The 24,002-nt window shown below is 37.6% G+C and overlaps 1 protein-coding gene across 1 annotated transcript in view; it reads left to right on the top strand.

Annotated features, from left to right (window-relative positions):
* The window catches only part of PIK3CB (phosphatidylinositol-4,5-bisphosphate 3-kinase catalytic subunit beta), an 81,876-nt gene that overhangs the window by 28,669 nt on the left and 29,205 nt on the right, over positions 1 to 24,002 (top strand). Inside the window, 10 exon segments of the mRNA XM_032225669.1 lie at positions 4,915 to 4,998; positions 5,410 to 5,593; positions 6,437 to 6,662; positions 8,080 to 8,303; positions 12,892 to 13,074; positions 14,538 to 14,699; positions 15,610 to 15,696; positions 18,597 to 18,848; positions 21,254 to 21,350; positions 22,425 to 22,555. Of these exon segments, the coding sequence (XP_032081560.1) occupies positions 5,441 to 5,593; positions 6,437 to 6,662; positions 8,080 to 8,303; positions 12,892 to 13,074; positions 14,538 to 14,699; positions 15,610 to 15,696; positions 18,597 to 18,848; positions 21,254 to 21,350; positions 22,425 to 22,555 (1,515 nt within the window). The 5' untranslated portion in view covers positions 4,915 to 4,998; positions 5,410 to 5,440.

Here is a 24,002-nt window from a genome sequence, read left to right as displayed (position 1 = left end):
GGAAATGCAGCAGCTACCGGTAAATTTCAAAAATAAAAATAGATACCAATAATGTTTTTGAATATTTATTTCAAAGAAAAACAGTAAACTAGCGGTGTATTCAATGAAATACTTCACTCACCTCATGATGCTGATGTCCCGCTGTGATGATGATGTCCCGTGCAGCCGCGGGAGCGATGTCCCGCCTCCTATGACACACGGCACAGTGATTCCTATCATTGGATCACTGTACCAGAGGAGGTGGGACATCGCTATGTGGCTGCTTGCCATAACAAGGAGGAGGTGGGACATCGTTGCAGAGCGGCAGGAGGGGGAGGAAGGGGAATCGTAAGACAGCCCTGCATTACATTAGAACGTGAGGAGGGGGGATGGTGCGGTGCGCGCTGCGCGGCAAACTGACACAGAGGGAGGGGAAACTCACAGGGGCACTGGGCCATTCACGAGTGTCACCCAGCGGCATGGCCCCGCCCCTTTTTCTCCTCCATTTCGGGCAAATTTTTCACTGACTCGAGTATAAGCCGAGGCGGCTTTTTTCAGCCCAAAAAGTGGGCTGAAAAACTAGGCTTATACTCGAGTATATACAGTAAGCTTCCTCCACTTCTGCTCCAGTCAAAACATCTGCTTCATGCAGCTACATTTCTTTCTAATTCAATGGCTGGCTTTACCATGGAAAAAATCAGTTTATCAGTTTTTACTTTGTTTTTTCGGAATATGGTATATTAATGCTTATTAACTATTATTAATAATAGTAATTATATATTCCCTAATTATCCTGCCACGTGCATTTTGGTGGGGATGGTCTTCCTGGGAGAAATGAAGAAAGTGTACTAAAGATAATCCATAGCTAAGGCATGAAGGAAACTCAAATACTTCAGCCAGAAACTTAAATACTTTGGCTACCTAATGAGAAGCTAGGACTCACTGGAGAAGATCCTAATGCTGGGAAAGATTCAGGGCAAAAGAAGAAGGGGACGACAGAATGAGATGGCTGGATGGAGTCACTGAAGCAGTCGGCACAAGCTTAAATGAACTCTGAGGGATGGTAGAGGATAGAAAGGCCTGGAGGAACGTTCTCTATGGGATTGCAATGGGTCGGACACAACTTTGCAACTAACAAAACAACAAAGGCATGAAGGTCTCATTTAAAACAAACAGCACATACAGTTTAATGAACAACAGCAATGCTAGAAGATGTTCAAGTAACCAATCTTTTAGACAACAGAAAAGGCATAATTTTTATACAGCAAGGGAGAAGCAATGGTATACTGTATTTTACAAAAAAAATCCATCCTTATTGGATAGATAAGATAAAATGATTAAGGATGATGGGCCCTTAGGCTGGATGCCGCACAGCACACATAGAGGAAGAGCTAAGATGTTTTGGAGTTTTAATGATATTTATGATGTGGCTAGATTAAAACTTTCATGGCATATACTGACCTTACCATACAGGAAAAAAAAAATCTGAAGCCCCAAAGACAGAATTACAATTGGCACATAGAATGTAAGAAGCATGAATGTTAAAAAACTCAATACAGTGAAAGATGAAATCAGTTAAACTTTGGCATCTCGGGTATCAGTGAATTGAAATGGACTGGAACTCTGCAATTTCAGAAGATCATGCTATTTACTAAATAATAGTAAATTAGATTTACTATTTAAGAGCTGAGGTGGCACAGTGGTTAAAATGCAGTACTGCAGGCTACTTTTGCTGCCTGCCGGCTGCCTGCAATTCAAATCACCAGGCTCAAAGTTGATTCAGCCTTCCATCCTTCCAAGGTTGGTAAGGTTTAGGTTTAGGTTTCGTTTTATTTATATGCCGCCCTATTCCCAGCGGGACTCAGGGCGGCGCACAAACCCAAAGGGGGAAGGGAGACACAAAAAGTACAATACAAGCATTTAAAAAAATAACCAACAGCCACACAGATCAAGAGGGGAAGGGAACACATCAACCCCAGACCTGCCGACACAGCCAGGTTTTACCGGCTTTTCGGAAGGCCTGGAGAGAGGTGAGGGTCCGAATCTCTGCGGGGAGTTCGTTCCAAAGGGCCAGAGCTGCCACAGAGAAGGCCCTCCCCCGGGTGGTAGCCAGATGACATTGGCTGGTAGACGGAACCCGGAGGAGGCTAGCCTGTGTGATCTAATGAATCTTTGGGAGGTAATTGGCAGCAGGCGGTCTCTCAAGTAAAATGAGGACCCAGATTGTTGAGGGCAATATGCTATATAAAAACCTTTTGGAGAGGGCTAAAACACTGTGTAAAGCACTGGGAAGCTGTATATAAGTCTAAATGCTATTGGTAATGCTATTGCTAGTATTAGGACATGAAAAACTAGGAAAAAGTGTTGCTTTTACAGTCAGAAAAAATGTAGCAGGTCATCCACTTCATTCCTCATCATACATACCAAATCTTTGAGGTGCATCATTTACTTTTTTTTTGGCCCAGGGACATGCAGAACTCATATCAATACAGTCATCCTTATAAATAACTTGTATTTTATGGTGAATTTCAGTTGGGGAGACTTCTTTGACTGTGAAAATTCAATTGTAGCATGTTATTCAAATTACACTGAGTTATCACAGGCTTCTATTTTACAAAGAATAGCAACACACACTTTTTTTCTCCCAGGAACCTGCTGCCAAATGAAATGAAATAACAGATGCTAAAGAACATGTCAGAGCTTTTGGAGTATTAGTACTGACATCTGTTGGTGGTTTATAGCATTGGAAACATTAATTTTCAATCAACCCTCATATTGCGGTAACACTGCATTGTGAACTACAGTTTATTGGCAACTTGAACATAATAATAAATGATACTGTCCTATTCCTTTAATCTGTGCACCTGTTAGCTATTCTAAAGGCATTATATCATTTCTTTGCAGCTAATGAAAAGCTATATTTAATGTGAATCTTACCATGCTTACTGTTAATAGGCTATTAGAAAGCTAACCAACAACAGTTTAAAAGGAAAAAGAACAAAGACAAAAGCTTTCAAATTTTATTTTATTTATTTATTAATCAAATGTATATAGCCACCTATGGCACTGAAGGCAACTGTGGATAGCACATAAAAATGGATTTCAATCATTTATATATATGATATATGGTGTGTATGTGTATGTGTGTGTATTCGTTCGTTCCAGCATAATTCTGGAACACCTCGAGCTATTTCAACCAAACTTGAACATAGATGACTTACCCTCTGGAAACAAATATGTGGTAGTAAGACACCCCTAAAACCCCCTCGGGTTCTTCCCGGTATGATATGGTATGGTACGCCAGAAGAGGTAGTAAAAAATCTATAGGACCAGTAGTAATAATGGTGTCCTGGCCACGCTCCCGAATCTGTTCTCCTGTCAGAAGCTTTGTTAGAAGCTTTTTTTTTTTAAGGTTTCTTTTTCTCTGCCAGTTCATGCAAGGGAAAAAAAGCTTTAAAAATAAAAGAGAGAGAGAGAGAGAGGAAGGGAGGAAGGGAAGGGAGAAAGAAAGAAAGAAAGACAGAAAGAAAGAAAGGGAAGGAAGGAAGGAAGGAAGGAAACTCACTTTTCATCCGAAAGATTCAGCAAAGGAGAAAAACAAATACTGTCATTTTAAATTGGAACTGAGCATGCCTGGCTGTGGAATTCTGGGAGTTGAAGTCCACAAGTCTTAAAGCTGCAAACTTTGGAGAGTCCTGCTTTAAATTGAAAAGCTGCTCGGAAGGAGGTTTGCAAAGTGACATTCAGCAGTTTGTTTCTGGGTCAGCTGAACAACAAACTAGATAAAAGGAAGGATTCTTATATGGTTCTGTGTTTTTGAAGTTTTGGGGTTTGTGTTTGGATGATTCCCTGTTTGTGTGAATGAATGGAGCCAAACTTTCTATAGGCTCATTATATCCTTATCACTATCTGGCAGGAATATGGAATGACCCTCAGGCAGGTTTCTTTGTTAGCAGCTTGATTTTTCCCTTTCTAGGACTAATATTTTTTTTGGAGGGGTTGCTTCCCACAGGGAAGGGAGAAAGAAAGAAAGAAAGAAGGAAGGAAGGAAGGAAGGAAGGAAGGAAGGAAGGAAGGAAGGAAGGAAGGAAGGAAGAAAGAAAGAAAGATGCACAGCAATTTAGGGCTAGACGGGTACTCAGAGGTCATCTAGTCCAACCCCCTGCTGCAGCAGGAAACCTTACATTGTCTGGATTATTTTGGTGCCTCTAACAGAGAGAAAAGTTGCAAGAAAGGAAAAGGAGTTTACTAGAACAAGGCTGCCATGCAGAGGAAGGCAGAGATAGTTCTTGACTTATGACTACAATTAAGCCCAAAATTTTGGTTGCTAAGCAAGATCACTTGTTATTTTTACTTTTTTTATTTTCTTTCTTTTCCCTTCTGTAAGCCACCCGGAGTCCTTCGGGATTGGGCGGCCTATAAATAAAATTAAACTTACAAACTATCGTTAAGTGAGCTTCACACATTTTATCCAATCCATGACATCTCCTGTTGAGTGACATCAAGTTGGCCATGCCCATCCAGTCACATGACCACCAAGCTACGCCCACAAAATAGGCCACTCTACAGAATAAGTAGTAAAAAGTTTTGAAACCCACCCCTGCCCTCAGGGTGTGTTCTGTTAAGATACAGCCTGTTGTGCCTTAAAATGGCTTCTACAGTATTGCTTCTACGATACAGTGCAGTGGAATTGCCATGGTAACGGCTTCACAATATTCCATAAGGGCTCCCTCTGGTTAGGGGAAAAATCCAACATTAGAAATTACATTTGGTCCGGGCATTTTCCCCCTATAAATAAATATCTGGGCATCTCCAGATTATCAACTAGTTGCTTCATAAAAATGGAATGCTAATGTTATACATAATATTGAAATGTGATAAGATTTTGCTGACATATCTTTATATTTACACTAAATACTTAATTTGTCTTGATAGTTGAACTCCCTGGATACAGTGGCTTCATATGGACATAACATTAAGCTAGTGGCAATGCCTGGCTGACTTATCAAAATTTAAAAGGTAAGCAGGCCAGGCCTGGTTAGTGTTTCAATGGGGAACCTCCAAGGAATACCAGGAGTATAGCCTAAGCTGAAAAAAATCAAAAAGATTCTCATAAGAAGACAATAGTAGACCACTTCTGTACATGTACATTTCTGTGAAGTCACCCTGGCTCAAATGGAGACATTAGCACAGCCTCTTCTTAGCATATTGTTGCCAAGAAAATTGTGTGTTTGTTGTTGTGTATTCAACAGCAGTTGAGCACATCTCAAAGACACTTTTATGTATTCATAGAATTTATTCATTATAAGGCTGGTTCTACTGGAATTTGACTTATAATTCTGTAGATTTTTGTTCCATTTTTTTTTTCCAAAATGATCTGTGGGACAGAAAAAAAATCTCAGCTTGCTCCATATTTGTTTTTCTTTCTAGGTCCATGTGGTTATGATATTTAAATTCTATAATGCCTCCTGCCATGGCAGATATCCTGGACATCTGGGCAATAGATTCACATATAGCAGCTGATAGTTCAATCACTGTGGATTGCCTGCTTCCCACTGGAATTTACATCAGTCTAGAAGTTCCTCGTGATGCCACTATTTGTCATATCAAACAGGTAAAATGCTGCTTAGATATTTTTTATCAGTATTTTTACTAATTAAGATTCTTCATATGAATTATTAAGATGTTTTTAAGATGTCTTATGGGTTATTTTTTTTCTCCTATGAGAGCACAAGTCATTTTCATGAAACGTCCAGTCTCAGTAGTGGTTATCTAGCTTCTAGTCATAGAAGAAGAGCAATATAATAAATAATATTTTGAAAAGAAAATAATCCACTGCATCCCTTAAAGAAGATTCCAGAGGTGCTGTTCTGAACCCTGTGGATCTTTAGGAGTGTACTTGCTCAGCCAACTCTCTCTTCCATTAGCTAAATAATAAATGTAGGAGATCTCTGTTTGGTACTGAAGATAGCCAAGCACTTTTATTCCATTTTTAGGAAATAAGTCTAATGATTGATTAATAGAGTAAATACATTTGGTTTGGAATTGATTTTTGCTTTCATAGTTACCCAACCCAGTTCAATAGTTTGAGAAACTTACAAAAGAGATCACAAAAGAACCAATTTGCAGAAAAAAGCTCTTAGAACTTTCTGGTTAAATATAAATAAAGTTTTATAAGTGTTCTTTTTGTTACCGAAAGGCTGTTCTAGAATACTCATTGTAGTAGAAGGAACTAGTTTTCTCTTAAACTCAACATACCAACACATGGAAATTTGATACTTTTGTTGTTCTTTGAAGGCTTGAGTCAGCTGGATTTGATTTAAGGATGTTTGTTTATGCTGGAGTTTGAGTTTGCAAGAGTAGGAAAGGAACATCAATTAATGCTGAATTTAAATTGAAAAAGAATTTACTTTCCAGTTGATTCACAACTGCTACCACAATTTGATCTTATTTGCAGCTATTATGGAAACAAGCACACAGCTATCCTCTATTTCATCTTCTTCTGGAGATTGATTCCTACATGTTCTCCTGTGTGAACCAAACAGCCGTACGTGAGGAACTGGAAGATGAAACCCGAAGACTCTGTGATATTAGACCATTTCTTCCTGTTCTCCAGTTAATTACAAGAAGCTGTGATCCAGGAGAAAAGTTAGACTCTAAAATAAGTGTTCTCATAGGAAAAGGTAAATGTCAATGTTCTTGTTTTGGGGATAACGCACTACATGCACATTAACTTGAGATGAATTGAAGCAAGATAATTATATTTTTATTTTACACTAAACAACCCATGACCTGTTGGGTCATTTCTTTTAGGAACATTTCCTTACCTAAACAGAATGACCACTGGTGGGCAACAAAACAGTGGGAGCAGGATGGATTTCGAACTTCCTGTGTGCTTCCCAATTGCTTTTGCTTGTGGGAAGCTGGCAATGAGCATCAAAAAACCCTTCTCCTTGGCTGGATTACAGAACTGCAGTCACTTTGTGACTGAGGGGATAAATGGAGTCAAGGACCATGAGGAAAACTGTACTCCCCTGCCCATCCCAGCATGTTCCAAAGGTTCCCTCCCTCCATGAGCAAGAGGACATAGTCATCGATCACCAACACTCTTTAGATAGTCCTACTTCACCAGCAGGCATCGGAGTTGCTTTCTCACTATCCATCACCACTAAGATTACAGATTACAACTTTGGTTTCAAAGCAGCCAATTGCTGGTTGTATCTCAGTCTTTGCCATCAACCTATTGGGTATAGGGAGGCAGACGGAGTGTGGAGTTACAACTGTCCCATTTTTCCTTGTATAATGTAATGGATTTTTGGGATGTTTAATCAAAAGTATAATATTTTATCTATTTATTGCTGAGAGCTGCATTAAGAAGTCCAGATACCTGGAAAATTTGGAGAACAGACATGTTCCAACTTGCATAACAGTTTGAGAATTCTGAACTGGGTCAATTTAAATAATATTGTCCAACTTCTTTAGCTCTCCTTTCCTCCACCCCTGTTGCACTTTATACATGAGAATGACATCTCCTCACTTAGCAGCTACAATGCATTCCTTAAATTGCAAGTAAAATGGTTTCTAAGAGAACAGATAAAGATGCCGTGAAGATCACTGGTTTCTACTGTCCCATTTCAATAAACTCTTGTATAGCTGTGCCAGCATTACTCTCATTCTGCGTGCATTGTGGTCAGATGCACAAAATTTAGTTAGTTCGTGCAATACTCAGAAAATGATTTTTTTAAAAAATTACCATTGTATTTGCAAATAGTAATTAACTAAAATAGCCTATAAACGAGGAGTTATAGACAGAAATGTAAAATGTACAGATTGTATTTTTTTTAAAAAAAACTCTTTTATCCTACAAATGATTAAATATGCATTAAAATTAACCTTTCAATATGAAGAAAATAATTAATTCTATAGTTATTAAACACTTTACTTTTTAAACCTCATGGACTGTAAAAGGCCCTTAGTATGTGGGTGTCATAAATGTTCATATATTAAATGGACTTTAATGATTATAATAATCAATAAGTAGGTACAGTAAAAGCTTTAATTTTGCTGTTGTTTTTTTTTTAAAACACAAAAAAAATCTAGGCCTCCATGAATTTGATGCCCTACAAAACCCAGAAATCAAAGAATTTCGGCTCAAGATGCGACAAATTAGTGAAGAGAAAATGCAGTCACTGATGGGATTATCTACGATGAATTGGTTAAAGCACACATACCCACCAGAATTACAACCAGCAATCCAGGACAACTTCCAGGATAAACTTTATGGTGGCAATATTGTTGTGGCTATCCATTATGAAAACTGTCAGGTGGGGTTTTTAATCTAATTTTCAAACTTTTCTATCCTTTAAATAATGTTCACTAAATGTGAAGGAGTTGATGGGCATTCTATGAATTTCTGGTCCCTTAATTGTATTATTTTGCAGACAGCTATTTTTTAGAACCAAGAACAGTTTTAAGATCTAATCTGATATGGCATTGCAGTTGATTGAGAGCAAACATGAAAATTCTATGACTGAGTGTAACTGTACATTTATGTATTTTATATACTATAAGCTGTCCAGAGTCTTTTTTGTTGGATGGCCTCAATACCTAATAAATTAAATTGCATGAATGATTTTGGATCCCACTCCTTTCATCTCCTTGTTTTTAAACCAAAACACTTTTTTCCGATACCTTCTGAATTAACTGTTAAATTTCACATTAAAGTGGAACATGGCTTTGAGCATTGCAACTTGAATTGTGAAATTACAATATAAATCTATTTTAATTTCTGAATGTCTGGGAATCAATGGCATTTTATGGCATTTTAAAAAGTGACTAATGTAGGTGGCATTGGAAACCTTAATTTCATTCTCAAAAACCTAAGTGCTTATATCTGATAGTTGTTCTCCTGTTGAAGAGTAAAGTAAAAGTAAGTAAGTAAAATCTTTGTTACGGTCAAAGACCAGCAATACACATTAGTTTTTACATTATATTAAAAAATACTAACATTAAGATATAATTAAATAGTATTGACATTAAAAGTGGATAATAACACAATGGTCCAGAGATTATTAGTGGGATGTCCAGATAATTGGTACAAGATGGTACTATACTTCTATAGCCAATTTTTTTGTTATGGAGATTGCAGCAGCACAGAACTTTGCCACTGCATACGTGGTAACCGTGTTAGTGTCCTGGAGGAGAAAGCCTAGATAAAAATTGTCTGCCCTCCCTGGCAATCTCTCTAATAAGGGAAGAATATATGCAGACCTGTATAGCTCGCAGTGTAATAGTACATGTGAATTATCTTCCACTTCTCCTTTACCACATATACAGACCCGTTCTGCTATAGGTGTTCTCTTATATTCTTTGTTTTGGGGAGATCAGGTCATTTAGATATCTTGCCGATTCCCACACACCCTGTTTGATTCTGTCCCTACTGGGGAGAGGCAACCTATTTAGTTCTTCTTGGAACTCCATGTCCCTCATTCTATCAATTACTACTTGATTTGCTTGCTCAAAGCCTAGGGACATTAAGAATAATGGTGAGAGCCCATAAGAGCCCAGCTTGTGATGAATTGCTTGTTTCCAGGGGGAAGAGAAGTTGTCAGTCAACACTAGTGGGGACAGTCCCTCTGGAAAGAAATGCATTTTAAACCAATAAATGATCATCATCTTCCAGGCTCTTACTTGAATTTGAGGCATGCCTGTCTCAATTCTTAACTGGGCATTTGGAGTTCCATTGGGTGCAGCCAAGATGGCTCGCAGGAATTTTGTTTGTATGGATTATAACAAGTCTCTCTTTGCAAGGATTCCTGTTTGTGCCCCGTAAAGAATTTGTGCCAATGTTTTGGCCTCAAAAGGTTTTAAGGCAGCAGGTACTAACTGACCTCCACCTGTATAAAAGAAATGTTTGATTGTATTTGAGGACCTAATGGCTACTTGCAATGTGTGATCCAGGTGTGCCTTCCATGTCCCTAGCGAGTGGAAAACCACACCAAGGTATCTAAATGTTCTAACCTGTTCCAAACTATATCCTTCTATTTGCCAGGAGTATTGGCTTGGTCTTTTAGCAAAAACTAAAATTTTTGATTTATTGAAGTTAAGGACCAGCTTGTTTTGCCTGCAATAGCCGAGTGTTGCCCTAATTGCTCTCTTCAGTCCTATGCGGGTTTGTGATATGATAGCAGTGTCATCAGCATATAAGAGAATTGGCACTTTGCGTTGTGCTAGATTAGGAGGATGGAAATCAGGGTTCTGTAAAAGATCAATCAGGGGATTAATATAGAAGTTGGAGAGGGATAGGATGCAACCCTGCCATACCCCTTTTTGTACCCTTACTGAGCCGGTTAAACTCCCTTGGGGGCTGCACCTCACTTTCAGGGTGGAATTGGCATACAATTTTTGTATGAGGAAGAGGAGGCGTTTATTGATAGTGGTGCATTTTAACTTCTCCCAAAGGGTTGTCCTGGATATTGAATCAAAGGCCTGTTTAAAATCCAGGAAGGCCACAAAAAGAGAGGATTTTTTTTATATGTGTATTTTTGTACTAAATGGTGGAGTACCAAGATATGATCCACCGCCGATCTTCCTTTTCTAAAACCGTCTTGTTTGTCTTTGATTATCCCCCCTGAAATTAGCCAATGTTGAAGTTTATAATTTAGGTGTTTGGCATACAGTTTACTAATAATGCTTAAAAGACTAATGGGTCTGTAGTTGCCTGGGTCATTTCTATTCCCTTTTTTATAAATTGGTATGATAATTGCTACTCCCCAATCTCTAGGCATGTGGTCTGTTTTGTCTATAAATGTAAACAGTGATGCTAAAAGTGGAGCCCACCAACTGGCGTTCTTTTTAATTATTTCTGGCAGGACATTATCAGCCCCAGGTGCCTTATTAGCCTTTAGGGCTCCAATCAACTGGGATATCTCTTCTGGGGTAACAGGGGACCAGTAAGGAGTTTGGGCCAAACTAGCTTGGCTCTCCTTAGTTACATAGGATTTGTATAAAGCTCCCTAAAATACTCTTCCCAGGCATGAATCGGAACCTGATTTGTTGGGGGTAGGAGAGGAAGATTGTTTCTTTCAATTCCAGACTTATCCATTCATATTAGGATAGCTGCAGTTTATGTCTTGTCCAGTTAAAACAGCAATTTCAAAATAAAAGATAGCATAAATGTATGAGTTACATAGTTACTAACAAAAAATGTTTTGTTTCTATATGCATAAGAGTAAAACAGATATACTATAGTTGTCTGAAAGTAAAATTATATTATTTTTTTCTGAGTGCTTAAGATTAATCAATATAATGTTTATGAACCTGCTTGAATATATTTATTTTTGAATATATTTTTGAATATTCTTATTTTCTTTACAAACAAAAATCGGGGGCGTAGAGAAATTAATTTAGCTAAGGGCATATTAACTCTTTCTTGCCATGTGTTTCCTGACTCAAAATTTCCATATCAGCTGATATTTGCAGGAATTGTAGTTTAAGAGGAATTTATCAACTGGGAAAATAGCTTTTTTAGAAAAAGTTAATTTCAATCCCATCTCTCCTAGAAAACTTATTAATATTTATGTTAAATTTTGTTCATTAATGTATAATACTTAAACTGTGTGTAGAGCTTTATAGAAACAGGTGACTCCTATGAAATATCAACTATATACAGAAAACATAGCTGATGACTTTATTTTTGAATATTTGCTATTTCAGTTTATGTCTTGGGCTTTGGCAGAAACTTCAGAGAACGTAACAGTTTTGAGACAAATACATTTTGAAACTAAGAAAATATTGAATTGATTTTGACTGACTTCTTCATTTTAGCTATGATATTCCATCATGATGTTTGGCTGCTTACCAAAAAGCTGATACATAAAGTCCCAGACAAAAAATAAAAATAATAAAACCAAATGAAATGAAAACTGAGCTATGATTTACATTTGTCAATAATTGCTTTTGAATCCTTACATTTTTTTCTAGAGTGAAAGCTCCATATGTCTTTATAAAACTATTTTGTGAATGTGGAATAGACACTGCTAGGAGGATTCTTAACAGCAAAACATTTTTCTTGCTTTATTTTAGTTGTATAGTGTCGGCATATTTCTGGCCAATTTTGAAGTGTCTGTAAGAATCAGCATTTGAACTCCGAAATACCTTTAAGAAAATTTTAAAATTATTTTTCACAGAAGTTTTTAAAATACTGAAACATAAGAGTTTTTGTTTTTCTCTGTAGAATCAATTTTGTTTACTCTTATTTTTATTTGCCATATAATAACCCTTAATTAATTATTGCACAGGATTTATATAATAATGCTATGATAATGCATAGAAATTATAATATAATATTTTATACATTTCTATGTTTAATAATAATTTAATATATTTTATTAACAATTTAATAAATAATAATTTCATAAAAAGAAATTAAAGTCTTAAAGCTGATAAAAGCTTATCATGGGAACAGAAGATTTAGAGACCAGATAAGTGATAAGATAGCTCATCAAAAATTTGAAAGGATGTCAAAGAGAAGGTCAAATGCTTTTTTGAATACATTCTTGTAGAGATTACTCAACCCATCTTTCTGAGATGCTTTTAATTTAAGTTCTGAATTGAGCAGGATGTGGGTATAAGAGTTTTATATATGGTGTGAGTTTTCTATATCGTATGAGAGCCTTTATGAGTTAAAAACATGCCTATAATACCTCTAGTTATCAGTGATTTAACCTGTCAGATAAATTATGTCAATCAAAAGTAATTTTGTTGAAAAATATTTATCAATCTAAGTCATTCTTCTACCAGTTATATAGTGTCTTTTTCACCTAACACAAAAGATAACTTAAAATAATTATAATTTCATAAACAAATTCCTTTTAATGCTTGATAATAATACATTCTGTCTCTTCTTAATAGGATGTATTTAGTTTTCAAGTGTCTCCTAATATTAACCCTATTAAGTTGAATGAATTGGCAATTCGGAAATGGTTGACTATCCATGGAAAAGAAGATGAAGAAGTTGATCCTTGTGATTATGTGTTACAAGTTAATGGAAGAATGGAATATGTTTTTGGGGATCATCCATTAATTCAATTCCAGGTAGCTTTCTCACAAAATAATATGCCAATTTGGAACTTGGAAAAACAAATTATATATAAAATATTGATTTAAACTGTGAATAATATTATTGATTTTTTTTCTTTTTAAGATAAACTTATTTGTTAATGCTAGTACACATGGACTTAAAGAGAGAAAGAATTTCATATAAAGGATTATGAGAACTTTGTTGTCATATTAATAAAAATTTATAGTATTATACATGTCCCAAACAACATTTTAAAACTTAAATATGTAGAGGTGGGAGCAAATTATTTAGTTACAACTTTGGATGTATTGCTTAATTGGTAATAAAAGTATAATCTTTTTTCAACATACTCTTATTTTCTGAAGTTCTTTGGCCTTAATTATATTTTAATATATGGAAGTACATACTGTGTTTTTGACTGTATATATGTATTTTTACCTCTTAAAGTGAGCAAAATAAAAGTATACAGAACTGGAATGGAGTAATATTAGTATGAATAATTTATTAAATTTAAATGCCATTAATGTGGTTTAATAATAATGATTATGAACATACTGGATGTCATAACAAAAAACCTTAAATGGCACTTAGAAAATCAGCGGAGTGACATAGTTTCCATCTGTCAATTGAAAAAAGCCACACTGCTTGGATCCACATATATAGCCTGACTATACATTATGACCTCCTTAGGAAGAACTTGAGATAGATAGATAGATAGATAGATAGATGATAGATAGATGGATGAGAGAGAGAGAGAGAGAGAGAGAGAGAGAGAGATAAAGGCCAATAGCAGCTAAAGAACTGCCAAGTGTGGTTTCATATTGTCATGATCAGATAATAATTTATTAATCTTACATAAATATAATTTTAAAAGTATTAAATTTATATGCCGCCTGGCTCCCAGCAACTCTGGGCAGCTAAATGTGATTTTAATTTACTGAAGATACAATGTGTATAGTACTATACACTACACAGTAGTATGGAGCTGAGGGGGCGCAATGGTTAGTGCTAGCTGCAGTTTGGCAGTTTAAATCTCATCGGCTCAAGGTTGACTCAGCCTTCCATCCTTCCAAGGTAGGTAAAATGAGGACCCAGATTGTTGGGGGCAATATGCTGACTCTGTAAATCACATAGAGAGGGCTGAAAAAGCACTATGAAACAGTATATAAGTCCAAGTGCTATTGTTATTGCTACACATGCAAATTAACATTTTCTTAAGATTAAGTTATTAAGTGCAGTTAATTAAGTTACCTATATTTAATAATTCCCTGCTTCCATTAGAACTTTTACAGGAGCTGCAGGGCTCACATTCTGTCTTTGGGAAGGAGCACAAAGGGCCCTTGGGACTTTGCACAGTCACATTCCTATTTGAAATGCTCTATGTAATTCTGAACTTCCAAGTATAATTTATAATAATATAAATATATTTATATTATACATAAATTACATATTTATAATATATAATTTTCTTTTTCAGTATATCCATTGTTGTGTAATAAACAGAGCTCTTCCTCAGCTGACACTTATTGAATGCAGCACAATTAAAGCAATGTATGAACAGGAAATGATCGCTATCGAAGCAGCAGTAAATCGAAAATCAAACAATCTTCCTCTTCCTCTACCACCCAAAAAATCACGTGTGAGTTTTCATGCATATGTGTGGATGTTACTATTGGGGGAGGGGTATTATTGCTTTAGACCTGAGGTGAGGCATTTATTCAGAGAACTCTGATTGCTATCCAGAGATTTTCCTTTTGCCTTAGAATGATAAAATATATTTGTGTCCTTCAACAAAACTACTTCAGCTGTCATAGTTTTGGTTAAACCTATGGAAGCCCACTGTAGACTTGTTCAGGTAAGACGGGGGAGTTTTATCAGTGATTCCAGTTTGCCTAGAATCGTGTTTTTTTAATTTGAAATATCCCCAACCCACAATGTGCGAACTTTTGAAGTAAACAGAATTTATGACTTCAGTTTAATGTTTTTGTTCTAATCTGCTGAAATGTTATTTACAAAAGAGAAATGATTCTGATAAGAATCCTAACAGGTAGTTTTGCATTTTTTCCTGTTATTGAATTGGAGGGATGAATTACTGTATTAATGCCAGACTTCTTTCTGGACTCCCTGGAATAAATGATCTCTGATTTGGGCTTATTGCCTGCAAATGTTCTGCAGTTACTCAGCGCTTCCAAAATGGATTGTCCTTTTTTACACCTGGAGCTTTATCCAGTGTTGGACAAGCACTTCCATTATATCCAAAACCACTCCTACCAGATGCTCTACAAATTAGAATTGTACTACTAGTATATTGATTTTGAAATGTCTATGTACAGTACAGAGGTGGGTTCCTACCAGTTCGCACCTTTTCGGTAGAACCGGTTCGTCAAATCTACCGAACCGGTTACAAGAGGTTCCATCAGTGGACCCGGAAAGTAGGCCACACCTACAGAAGAGGTTCCAAAATCTTTTGAAACCCACCACTGGTACAGTATATAAGTATTACTTAAAGAGAATGAAAATCACACAATGCTGTTTTCTTTCTACCACAGTTGACTCAAAGTGTCTGGGAGATTGGTCACCCTTTCAAAATTTTGCTAGTAAATGGTAGCAAATTGAATACAGAAGAAATTGCCAAAGTAAGTAACTATTTTCCAATACAAGAGATACATTTATCTGTTCATCCCAGAACATTTTGTATATTATGAACATACTTGAGTTATTATTGAATTCATGAGCAAAGCTATAGCAATAGCAATAGCAATAGCAATAGCAATAGCAGTAGACTTATATACCGCTTCATAGGCCTTTCAGGCCTCTCTAAGCGGTTTACAGAGAGTCAGCATATTGCCCCCAACAATCTGGGTCCTCATTTTACCCACCTCGGAAGGATGGAAGGCTGAGTCAACCCTGAGCCGGTGAGATTTGAACCGCTGACCTGCTGATCTAGCAGTAGCCTGCAGTGCTGCATTTAACCACTGCACCACCTTGGCTCTTCTATAGATTTATATAACTTATATTATTTGATATTTAATGTTATTTAATGTTCCATTTACTCATTTTACAAACTATGGACAATTCAAATTGAGTCATACATAAACATTCTTTTCTTTGGTAAGTATAAAAGGAAATGAACCACATCCTATGAACCTAAAAAAATCCACCTTTTAAATTACATTGTTTTAGTATTAAACGCCATTAACGTGTTCAGTAGCTTAGAGATGAATTGCTTTGAACAATTTAAATAGAGTGATGCCCAAGTACAACATACAAATGTTTTCTTATATTTAACTACCACAGAGTCATGGAGGATATGTTTTATTGTGTGCCTATTGATTTCTGCTCAATTTGTTTGAGTAGTTTTACAGAACAATTACTTTTTAATTCATTCTTGTGCTCCTTAGTCTCTCAGTAGCTTTTAGTAGTGTTCAGCATGGCATCTTTCTGAGATAGCTCTGAGGTGAAGGGATTGGGGACACCATTCAGGGTGGTTCTTTTCCTTTGTCCAGAGCCGGTTCCAATAAGTGTTGGTTGTGGAGAGGATGTTCTCTGAGCCCCTCCTTTGTGGAATGCCTTTTCCACCTCCTTTTCAACATATAGATGAAAGCAATAAGTGATGAGAACCCAGGCATATCTTTTGATACACACGCCCAGGTCAGCAAAGTGAGCCTGTTGAAGTTCTGTCTCAGTGTCTCTAAATTGTCTGGGTTTGGCTAGGGAGGGACCATCTCCATCAAAATTCAGATGTTTATGACAGTGGCAGTGTCCTGGGATCATGTGATCACATTTTGTGACCTTCCAACAAGAAAAATCAATGGATAAGCCATATTACTAACTGAATGTGGGAGGAGGGCCATAAAATGGGACAAAACTCCCTTAACTATCTTGCTTAGAATGTAAATTTGGGGTAAATTGAGGTCGAGGGCTATCTATATGCCTGATTTCCATTTCATTAGAATTTGTTAATAACTATTTTGCTTATGTTAGCATTTGTTTTAAGCAAAAATACCACAAATCATAGTTTGTTTATATATTGATAAAAATTACAAATGTAAAGTATCTTAATTCTATCAGAACTTTCTAAATGTAATTTTATTACAAAACTCTGTTTATCAGTGAGACATGAGAAGGTTTTGAAATTGTATGTATGTATGTTTGTATGTATGTACCGTATATACTCGAGTATAGGCCGGCCCGAATATAAGCCGAGGCACCTAATTTTACCACAAAAAACTGGAAAAGTTATTGACTCGAGTATAAGCCTAGGGTGGGAAATGCAGCAGCTACCGGTAAATTTCAAAAATAAAAATAGATACCAATAATGTTTTTGAATATTTATTTCAAAGAAAAACAGTAAACTAGCTCTGGGACATCGTTATGTGGCTGCTTGCCATAACAAGGAGGAGGTGGGACATCGTTGCAGAGCGGCAGGAGGGGGAGGAAGTGGAATCGTAAGACAGCCCTGCATTACATTAGAACGTGAGGAGGGGGAGATGGTGCGGTGCGCGCTGCGCGGCAAACTGACACAGAGGGAGGGGAAACTCACAGGGGCGCCGGGCCATTCACGAGCGTCACCCAGCGGCATGGCCCCGCCCCTTTTTCTCCTCCATTTCGGGCAAATTTTTCACTGACTCGAGTATAAGCCGAGGCGGCTTTTTTCAGCCCAAAAAGTGGGCTGAAAAACTCGGCTTATACTTGAGTATATACGGTATATGTATATATATGTATATGTATATGTATATGTATATGTACCGTATTTCCCCGAAAATAAGACAGGGTCTTATTTTCTTTTGACCCCCCAAAATAAGCGCTTGGCCTTATTTTCAGGGAAGTCTTATTATTCTTGAGATGCAGAAGGCAGTAAACATGGTCACCTCATGGCTGCTGCTGTGTTGCAATATTTTCAGGGATGGCTTATTTTGGGGGGAGGGTTTAATTTTAGCGCATGCACTCAAAAGCCTGATTGGGCTTATTATCCGCAGAGGCCTTATTTTCAGGGAAACAGCGTATATGTATATGTATGTATCAGTGGTGGGTTCCGGAACCAGGTGCAACAGGGCCCGGTGTCCACCACATGAACGTGTGCAGCACACACGTGCAGCGCATGCATGCGTCCTTGCCTCCTGCGATGCTCCAGATGCTTGGTGGAGCGTCATGCAGGCGCTGTACGCTCCGTGTGCGGAAGTGCCGAAGAGTTCAAATACCGGTAAGGAATGCGGACGGGCAGGTGGGCCCTCCGGAGCACCGGAACGGAACAGTACTCGGTGCTCCCAGCAGGCACCAGTATGCCCGTACATTATACACACACACACACCACCTTTTTATAAAAAAACTCAAAGAAACATACCTAACACTCTTTGGCTGTGATAATGCCAACAGAGATGGAAAGTTTATTTTAAATCATTCTTGTTCTCAAAATGTAAATTAACAATTACGTAAAATAAATTTGTCTCCGTACAGCAGAATTTTAATAATGCATGGTATTATTTGTTTAGTTGATACAATATTTTAAAATAATTTTCTATCGTGTACCTTGTAGGTTCATATCAGGGCTGGCCTCTTCCATGGCAATGAACTCCTTTGTAAACCTATTGTAAGCTCCGAAATAACAGGGAGAAATGACCATGTTTGGAATGAACCCTTGGAATTTGACATCAACGTCTGTGATTTGCCGAGAATGGCTAGATTGTGCTTTGTGGTTTATGCTGTTATGGATAAAATGAAAAATAAAAAATCAGCCAAGGCACTGAATCCTTCCAAATACCAGACCATGAGGAAAGCTGGGAAAGTGGTAATGAAAGCATTTAATTCCTTCTTTACATTCCTGTTCGCAGCAGGGTACTTCATGTGTATCTGTGTGGCTGTAGATATTTCAGGTTTCTATTTCCCTCTATATATGCTAAGATATTAAAACTCCTGAAAAGCTATTTCAAACCAGCCATTGTTTCTTTCAACCTAGTCTATTTCACGGGATGGATAAAATGAAGGGGGAAACTTCCCATGTTCAGTGATGGAACCCATCAAAAGATATACAGATTGTCCTTGACCTGTGACCATTTATTTGGTCAGCAATGGTTCCAAATTAGAATGCTTCTGAACAAATTATAGTTACGACTGGTTTATGGAGTTCCTAGCCATCCCAGCACCCCCCCCCCCCGCTAAGCACACTGTTACAGTTTGGATGCTTAGCAACCCGTTCACACAATCAGTTTCCAAGCATCCCAATCATGTGATCGTAACCTTTTCTGACATTCTGCAGATTGTCAGTGTGGAAGCTATCAGAGAAGGTTGCAGGGGAACGTTTCCCTCACCCGCGCACCAGTGGTGGGTTCCTATTAGTTTGGACCAGTTCGGCTGAACCAGTAGTGGTTTATTGGCCTGGGTCACTGGAATAGTCAGCAACCCAGACCGGCCACGCTCCCGAACTGGCGGTACCATCTTGATTTTTGGTTCTGCGCATGCGCAGAACAATTTTCATTGTACAAATTTATTTTGGTTTTTTAAATTTTTTTAACATTTTGCGCATGCACAGACCTATTTATTTGCAGATGCATAGAGCGCATGTCAGGCATGGGAGCGAATCGAGCACATGCACACAAAATTTGTGAACTGGCAGTGATGCCGACAGCAACCCACACCTGCTGCGCATCCTTCCCCACCTGGTTAGCAACCACATACCTGCTTGAGGAACTGGGACATGCAAATTCATGCCAACTTTCCCCATTGGCTTTGGTTGTGGATAGTCATCAGAAAGTTCCCTTGCATAACAGCCATGGTATTCAGTTAACAGTGACAAACAGGAATTGCAGGAATTGCTGCCACTGATAAAGTCACATTTTATGACCACACTGCTTAATGATGGAAATTCTGGTTCCAGTTATCATTGTAACTCAAGGGCTACCTTGTAACTGAAATAAGAATATGGTGTTTGACATTTCAGGTTGTTTCAGCACTTCATATTTTGTTTGCATTTCAATAGTGTTTCCCTAATATTTCCTGTAATAAACATTAATCTTAACCTTTTTAATGTGCGTTTTGTGCACTAAAATATTTTTATAGTCTAAAAAGACAAAGGCACTTCATTCTACAAAGATCTATTATTGGGCTAATTAAATTTAAAGCAAGTGTGCTATCTCAGTTAAACTAGTCTAGCATGTTAATGAAGTATAAAATGTTAACTATAATCAACTTGAATATTTTTATATTCATCTTTAGGTTCATATTTTTTGTAAATGTTTATTTATTTATTTACACTTGCATCTTTTCTATCAGGGTGCTCACTATTTACATTCATTAGCTTTTTATCCTCATAACCATTTGCAGTTGATCACATTGAGAGAATAGGGCTGGTCAATCAGTGGGAAAATAAGTTGCTATAGTTTGTGCCTGGATGTCCTTTAGTCCCATAGTTCAAGTTTGAGATTTGAGATTTGAGAAGTTTATTTATATGCCGCCCTTTTCCCTGGGGGGACTCAGGGCGGCTTACAACTCGAAAAAGGGGGGGGGAAACAAACATTTAACACGTAGGACAGTACGTCATTAAAAACACAACATTCATACCATTCGGGTGGGTTACAGTCTTTAGCCCCAGGCCTGACGGGATAGCCAGATTTTGAGGGCTGTGCGGAAGGTCTGAAGGGTGGTGTGGGTGCGAATCTCCACGGGGAGATCGTTCCATAGGGTCGGAGCTGCCACCGAGAAGGCTCTCCTCCGCGTGGTTGCCAGTCGACATTGACCGGCAGATGGAACTCGGAGGATGCCTAATCTATGGGATCTAATAGGTCGAGTGGAGGTGATTGGCAGTAGGCGGTCTCTCAAGTACCCAGATCCACTACCATGAAGGGCTTTATCGGTGACAAGTAGCACCTTGAAGCGTACCCGGAGATCGACAGGTAGCCAGTGCAGCTCGCGGAGGATAGGTGTTATGTGGGTGAAGCGAGGTGCACCCACAATCGCTCGCGCGGCCGCATTCTGGACTAGCTGAAGTCGCCGAATACTCTTCAAGGGCAGCCCCATGTAGAGCACATTGCAGTACTCCAGCCTAGTTGCAAGTTCTTGAATGTCTTTTAAGATCCCTCCCACCATCAGCAACTTAATTAGTAGCATTTTCCCCCTAATGATTGTACCTTTGGATTTGTATATCTCAGTGTCACTGTACCGGTTTTAATTTTCAAAATATTTGGTTTGTCTTTGCAGCACTATCCTGTGGCATGGGTCAATACTATGGTATTTGATTTTAAAGGACAGTTGAAAACTGGAGATCTTCTTTTGCACAGCTGGTCATCATTTCCTGGTGAGACTGGTGCTGCTGTATGGGCACCTGCATAGCCTCCATTGATTTCATAATGACTGAATTTGCTGGGACTACCTACTCTAGAATGAAAGGCATGCAGTGTGGATTAGGATTAATGCAGTATTAGAGAACAGGATGAAGATCTGTAATGTATAGTTATAAAAAAAGATTATTGATAATGAAATACTGACAGGAATGATAATCAGTCCCAAATAGAGAGCTCTTTTCGCTAAGATGAAATCTTTCCCTTGGCTACCAGTGGTAGAAACTTTCTGTTAAGAGATGGATATCTTGTGGTGGCTAGGTTAATACTTAACCTTTGCAAGGGAAGCTGCTGTGTCAAGAAAAAATGCATCAGACTTAAAAGTTGTTGCACATAGGTGATATAATTAGTGCACGTTCTGAACCAGTTTTTGAAAATTAAATGTAAAGCACTGTAGATCTCTTAAATGTTCCATTTTCATTAAAATAGGTTAGAACTTGTTTGTTTGTCACTGTATTTTAAGAGTAAGATGAATGGAAAATATGTATGTGTAAGGGACTAAATATACTGCCTATGTTTATTTTAATACAGGTATACAAAAGATTTAAAGGCAGATAACATTCCAATTTTGAAATATCCCATTCTGATTGTAACACAAGTGACTCAGTCTAAAAAAAAATTCATTCTGTGAGATAGAGGAGTAACCATTTTGACCCTGGACCACTTCCAGTAATGTCATACAGAATATTTTGCCATTGGAACATTTCCAGTGAAGTCAGGGTGTTTCACCCTTGAACTGTTCAATTCACCTGTGTTCAGAATATTTACATTTCCATCTAATTTCCAATTAGTTTAGAACTTCCATTAGCTTATATGGAAATACATTGGTCTCTGTTTCTTTGAAGGTTGTTCAATGATCTGTTGGCCCTCATAGAAGCAATTCAGTTAAAGTAACCTATCTCTTTATAAAGTTTATTTAGCATCGGAAGCATAGCCATGAGGATCTTGAAATGTGTTTATATATTTACAGAAGTAATGCCCTTAAACAGCATGTATCGTTAAACAAAATGTGTGTTATTCTGATTACCTAGATGAACTGGAAGAAATGTTGAATCCAATGGGAACGGTACAGACTAATCCATATACTGAAAATGCAACAACTTTGCAAATCAGATTTCAAGAATATTCAAAATGTCCTATTTATTACCCCCCTTTTGATAAGGTAAGGACTCATGATAATTTTTGCCTATGCTTTCACTTCCACACCAGTGCCCCAAAATACACACACCCAACATACTTCTTTGTCCAATTGTATTGTTACCAGGGAACTTACAACATAGCTAAAGAACTCACAAAAAAGCTTGGACATCTCACAGAGGGGAGCAAATATTCTATCAACTCCCCCTACAGTGACTCCAGAAAATCAAAGAACTAATATAGAAGGTAAGATGATGGTTTCACTCAATCTCACAGCACTCCTTACATCCATAGATTCAGAACCAAGGGAAAAATGCATGGCAACAGTACTATACAATATACCCAAAATAACAAGTACACTAAGATTGACATATCAAACCATAGACCTCATCAACCTCTGGCTCACTGCCTACTTTCAGTACAATTGAAATTATATATCAACAAACCACAGGGACACTCATGGGATCACCGCTTTAAGGATTCATAGCAAAGACTGCAATGCAGCGTCTAAAAACCATAGCACTCCCATGCATACAACCAAAAGTGTGGATCTGGTATGTGGACAACAGCTTTGTCATAATAAAAAAGGAAAAACTAAAGAAGAAATGAAGCAATCAACATCATCTTCAAAGAAATAAAATTCATATGGGAAAAAGATAACAACAATGCACTGCCCATCGTGAGTGACCTCATTAGCAGAAGAAATGGTGGCAAATTAGAAAAATAACTAACTCACTTATTTAGTGAGCCACTACCAAAGTAACAACCCAACTTTCCATGAGGAGAGCAAAACTTATTCAGATAAGCCAAACCACTGCGGCCACCCAGAACTAGAAAAGAAAACCGATCATCTAAATATCTTCTAACAAAAAAGAATACCTACACAACTTTATCAAAGTGCCTGACTACTCAACCCACTTCTGCACAACCACCACAAGCTATAAGAAGGATAATACTACATACATTAAAAATATCTAAGAATAATCAATCTACAGGCTATTGCAACCACACAGCATCACCAGCACACACACCACCAACTAAATCCCTCTACAACATCTTCAGTAAAAACAAAAGACCCAGTAGCCCAAGGGGGAAAATATAGGAGTTACCTGCAACATACAAAATAAAATCTGTAACAGCCACTATGCAGGATAGACAGAGTGCACCCATAAACATCAACTTGCTGTCAGAAGACACCATGAAAAATCCTTAATTTCACAACACACCAACTTAATCATAGTTTCATCCTAGACCAAACTAAATCCAAAATTCTTGGGGAATTCCTGAAAGCTTGCCACTCAAATCAACCATCAACAAGTACATAGACAACATTTATACTCTGTTCAAGAGACAAGAGCTGTTAAAAAAAGATCAGAACATCACCTCACCAGCAATCAATAGCCAAATAAACAGAAATTAACATGAGGATTAACACCAAACAATCAAGCAGTAAACAACAGCCTAATCAAGGA

This window comes from Thamnophis elegans, chromosome 10 (genome assembly GCF_009769535.1).
Source record: "Thamnophis elegans isolate rThaEle1 chromosome 10, rThaEle1.pri, whole genome shotgun sequence".
Lineage (NCBI taxonomy): Eukaryota > Metazoa > Chordata > Lepidosauria > Squamata > Colubridae > Thamnophis > Thamnophis elegans.
The sequence above is the reverse complement of the archived record's forward strand: the minus strand, read 5'-3'. Positions and strand labels throughout refer to the sequence as shown.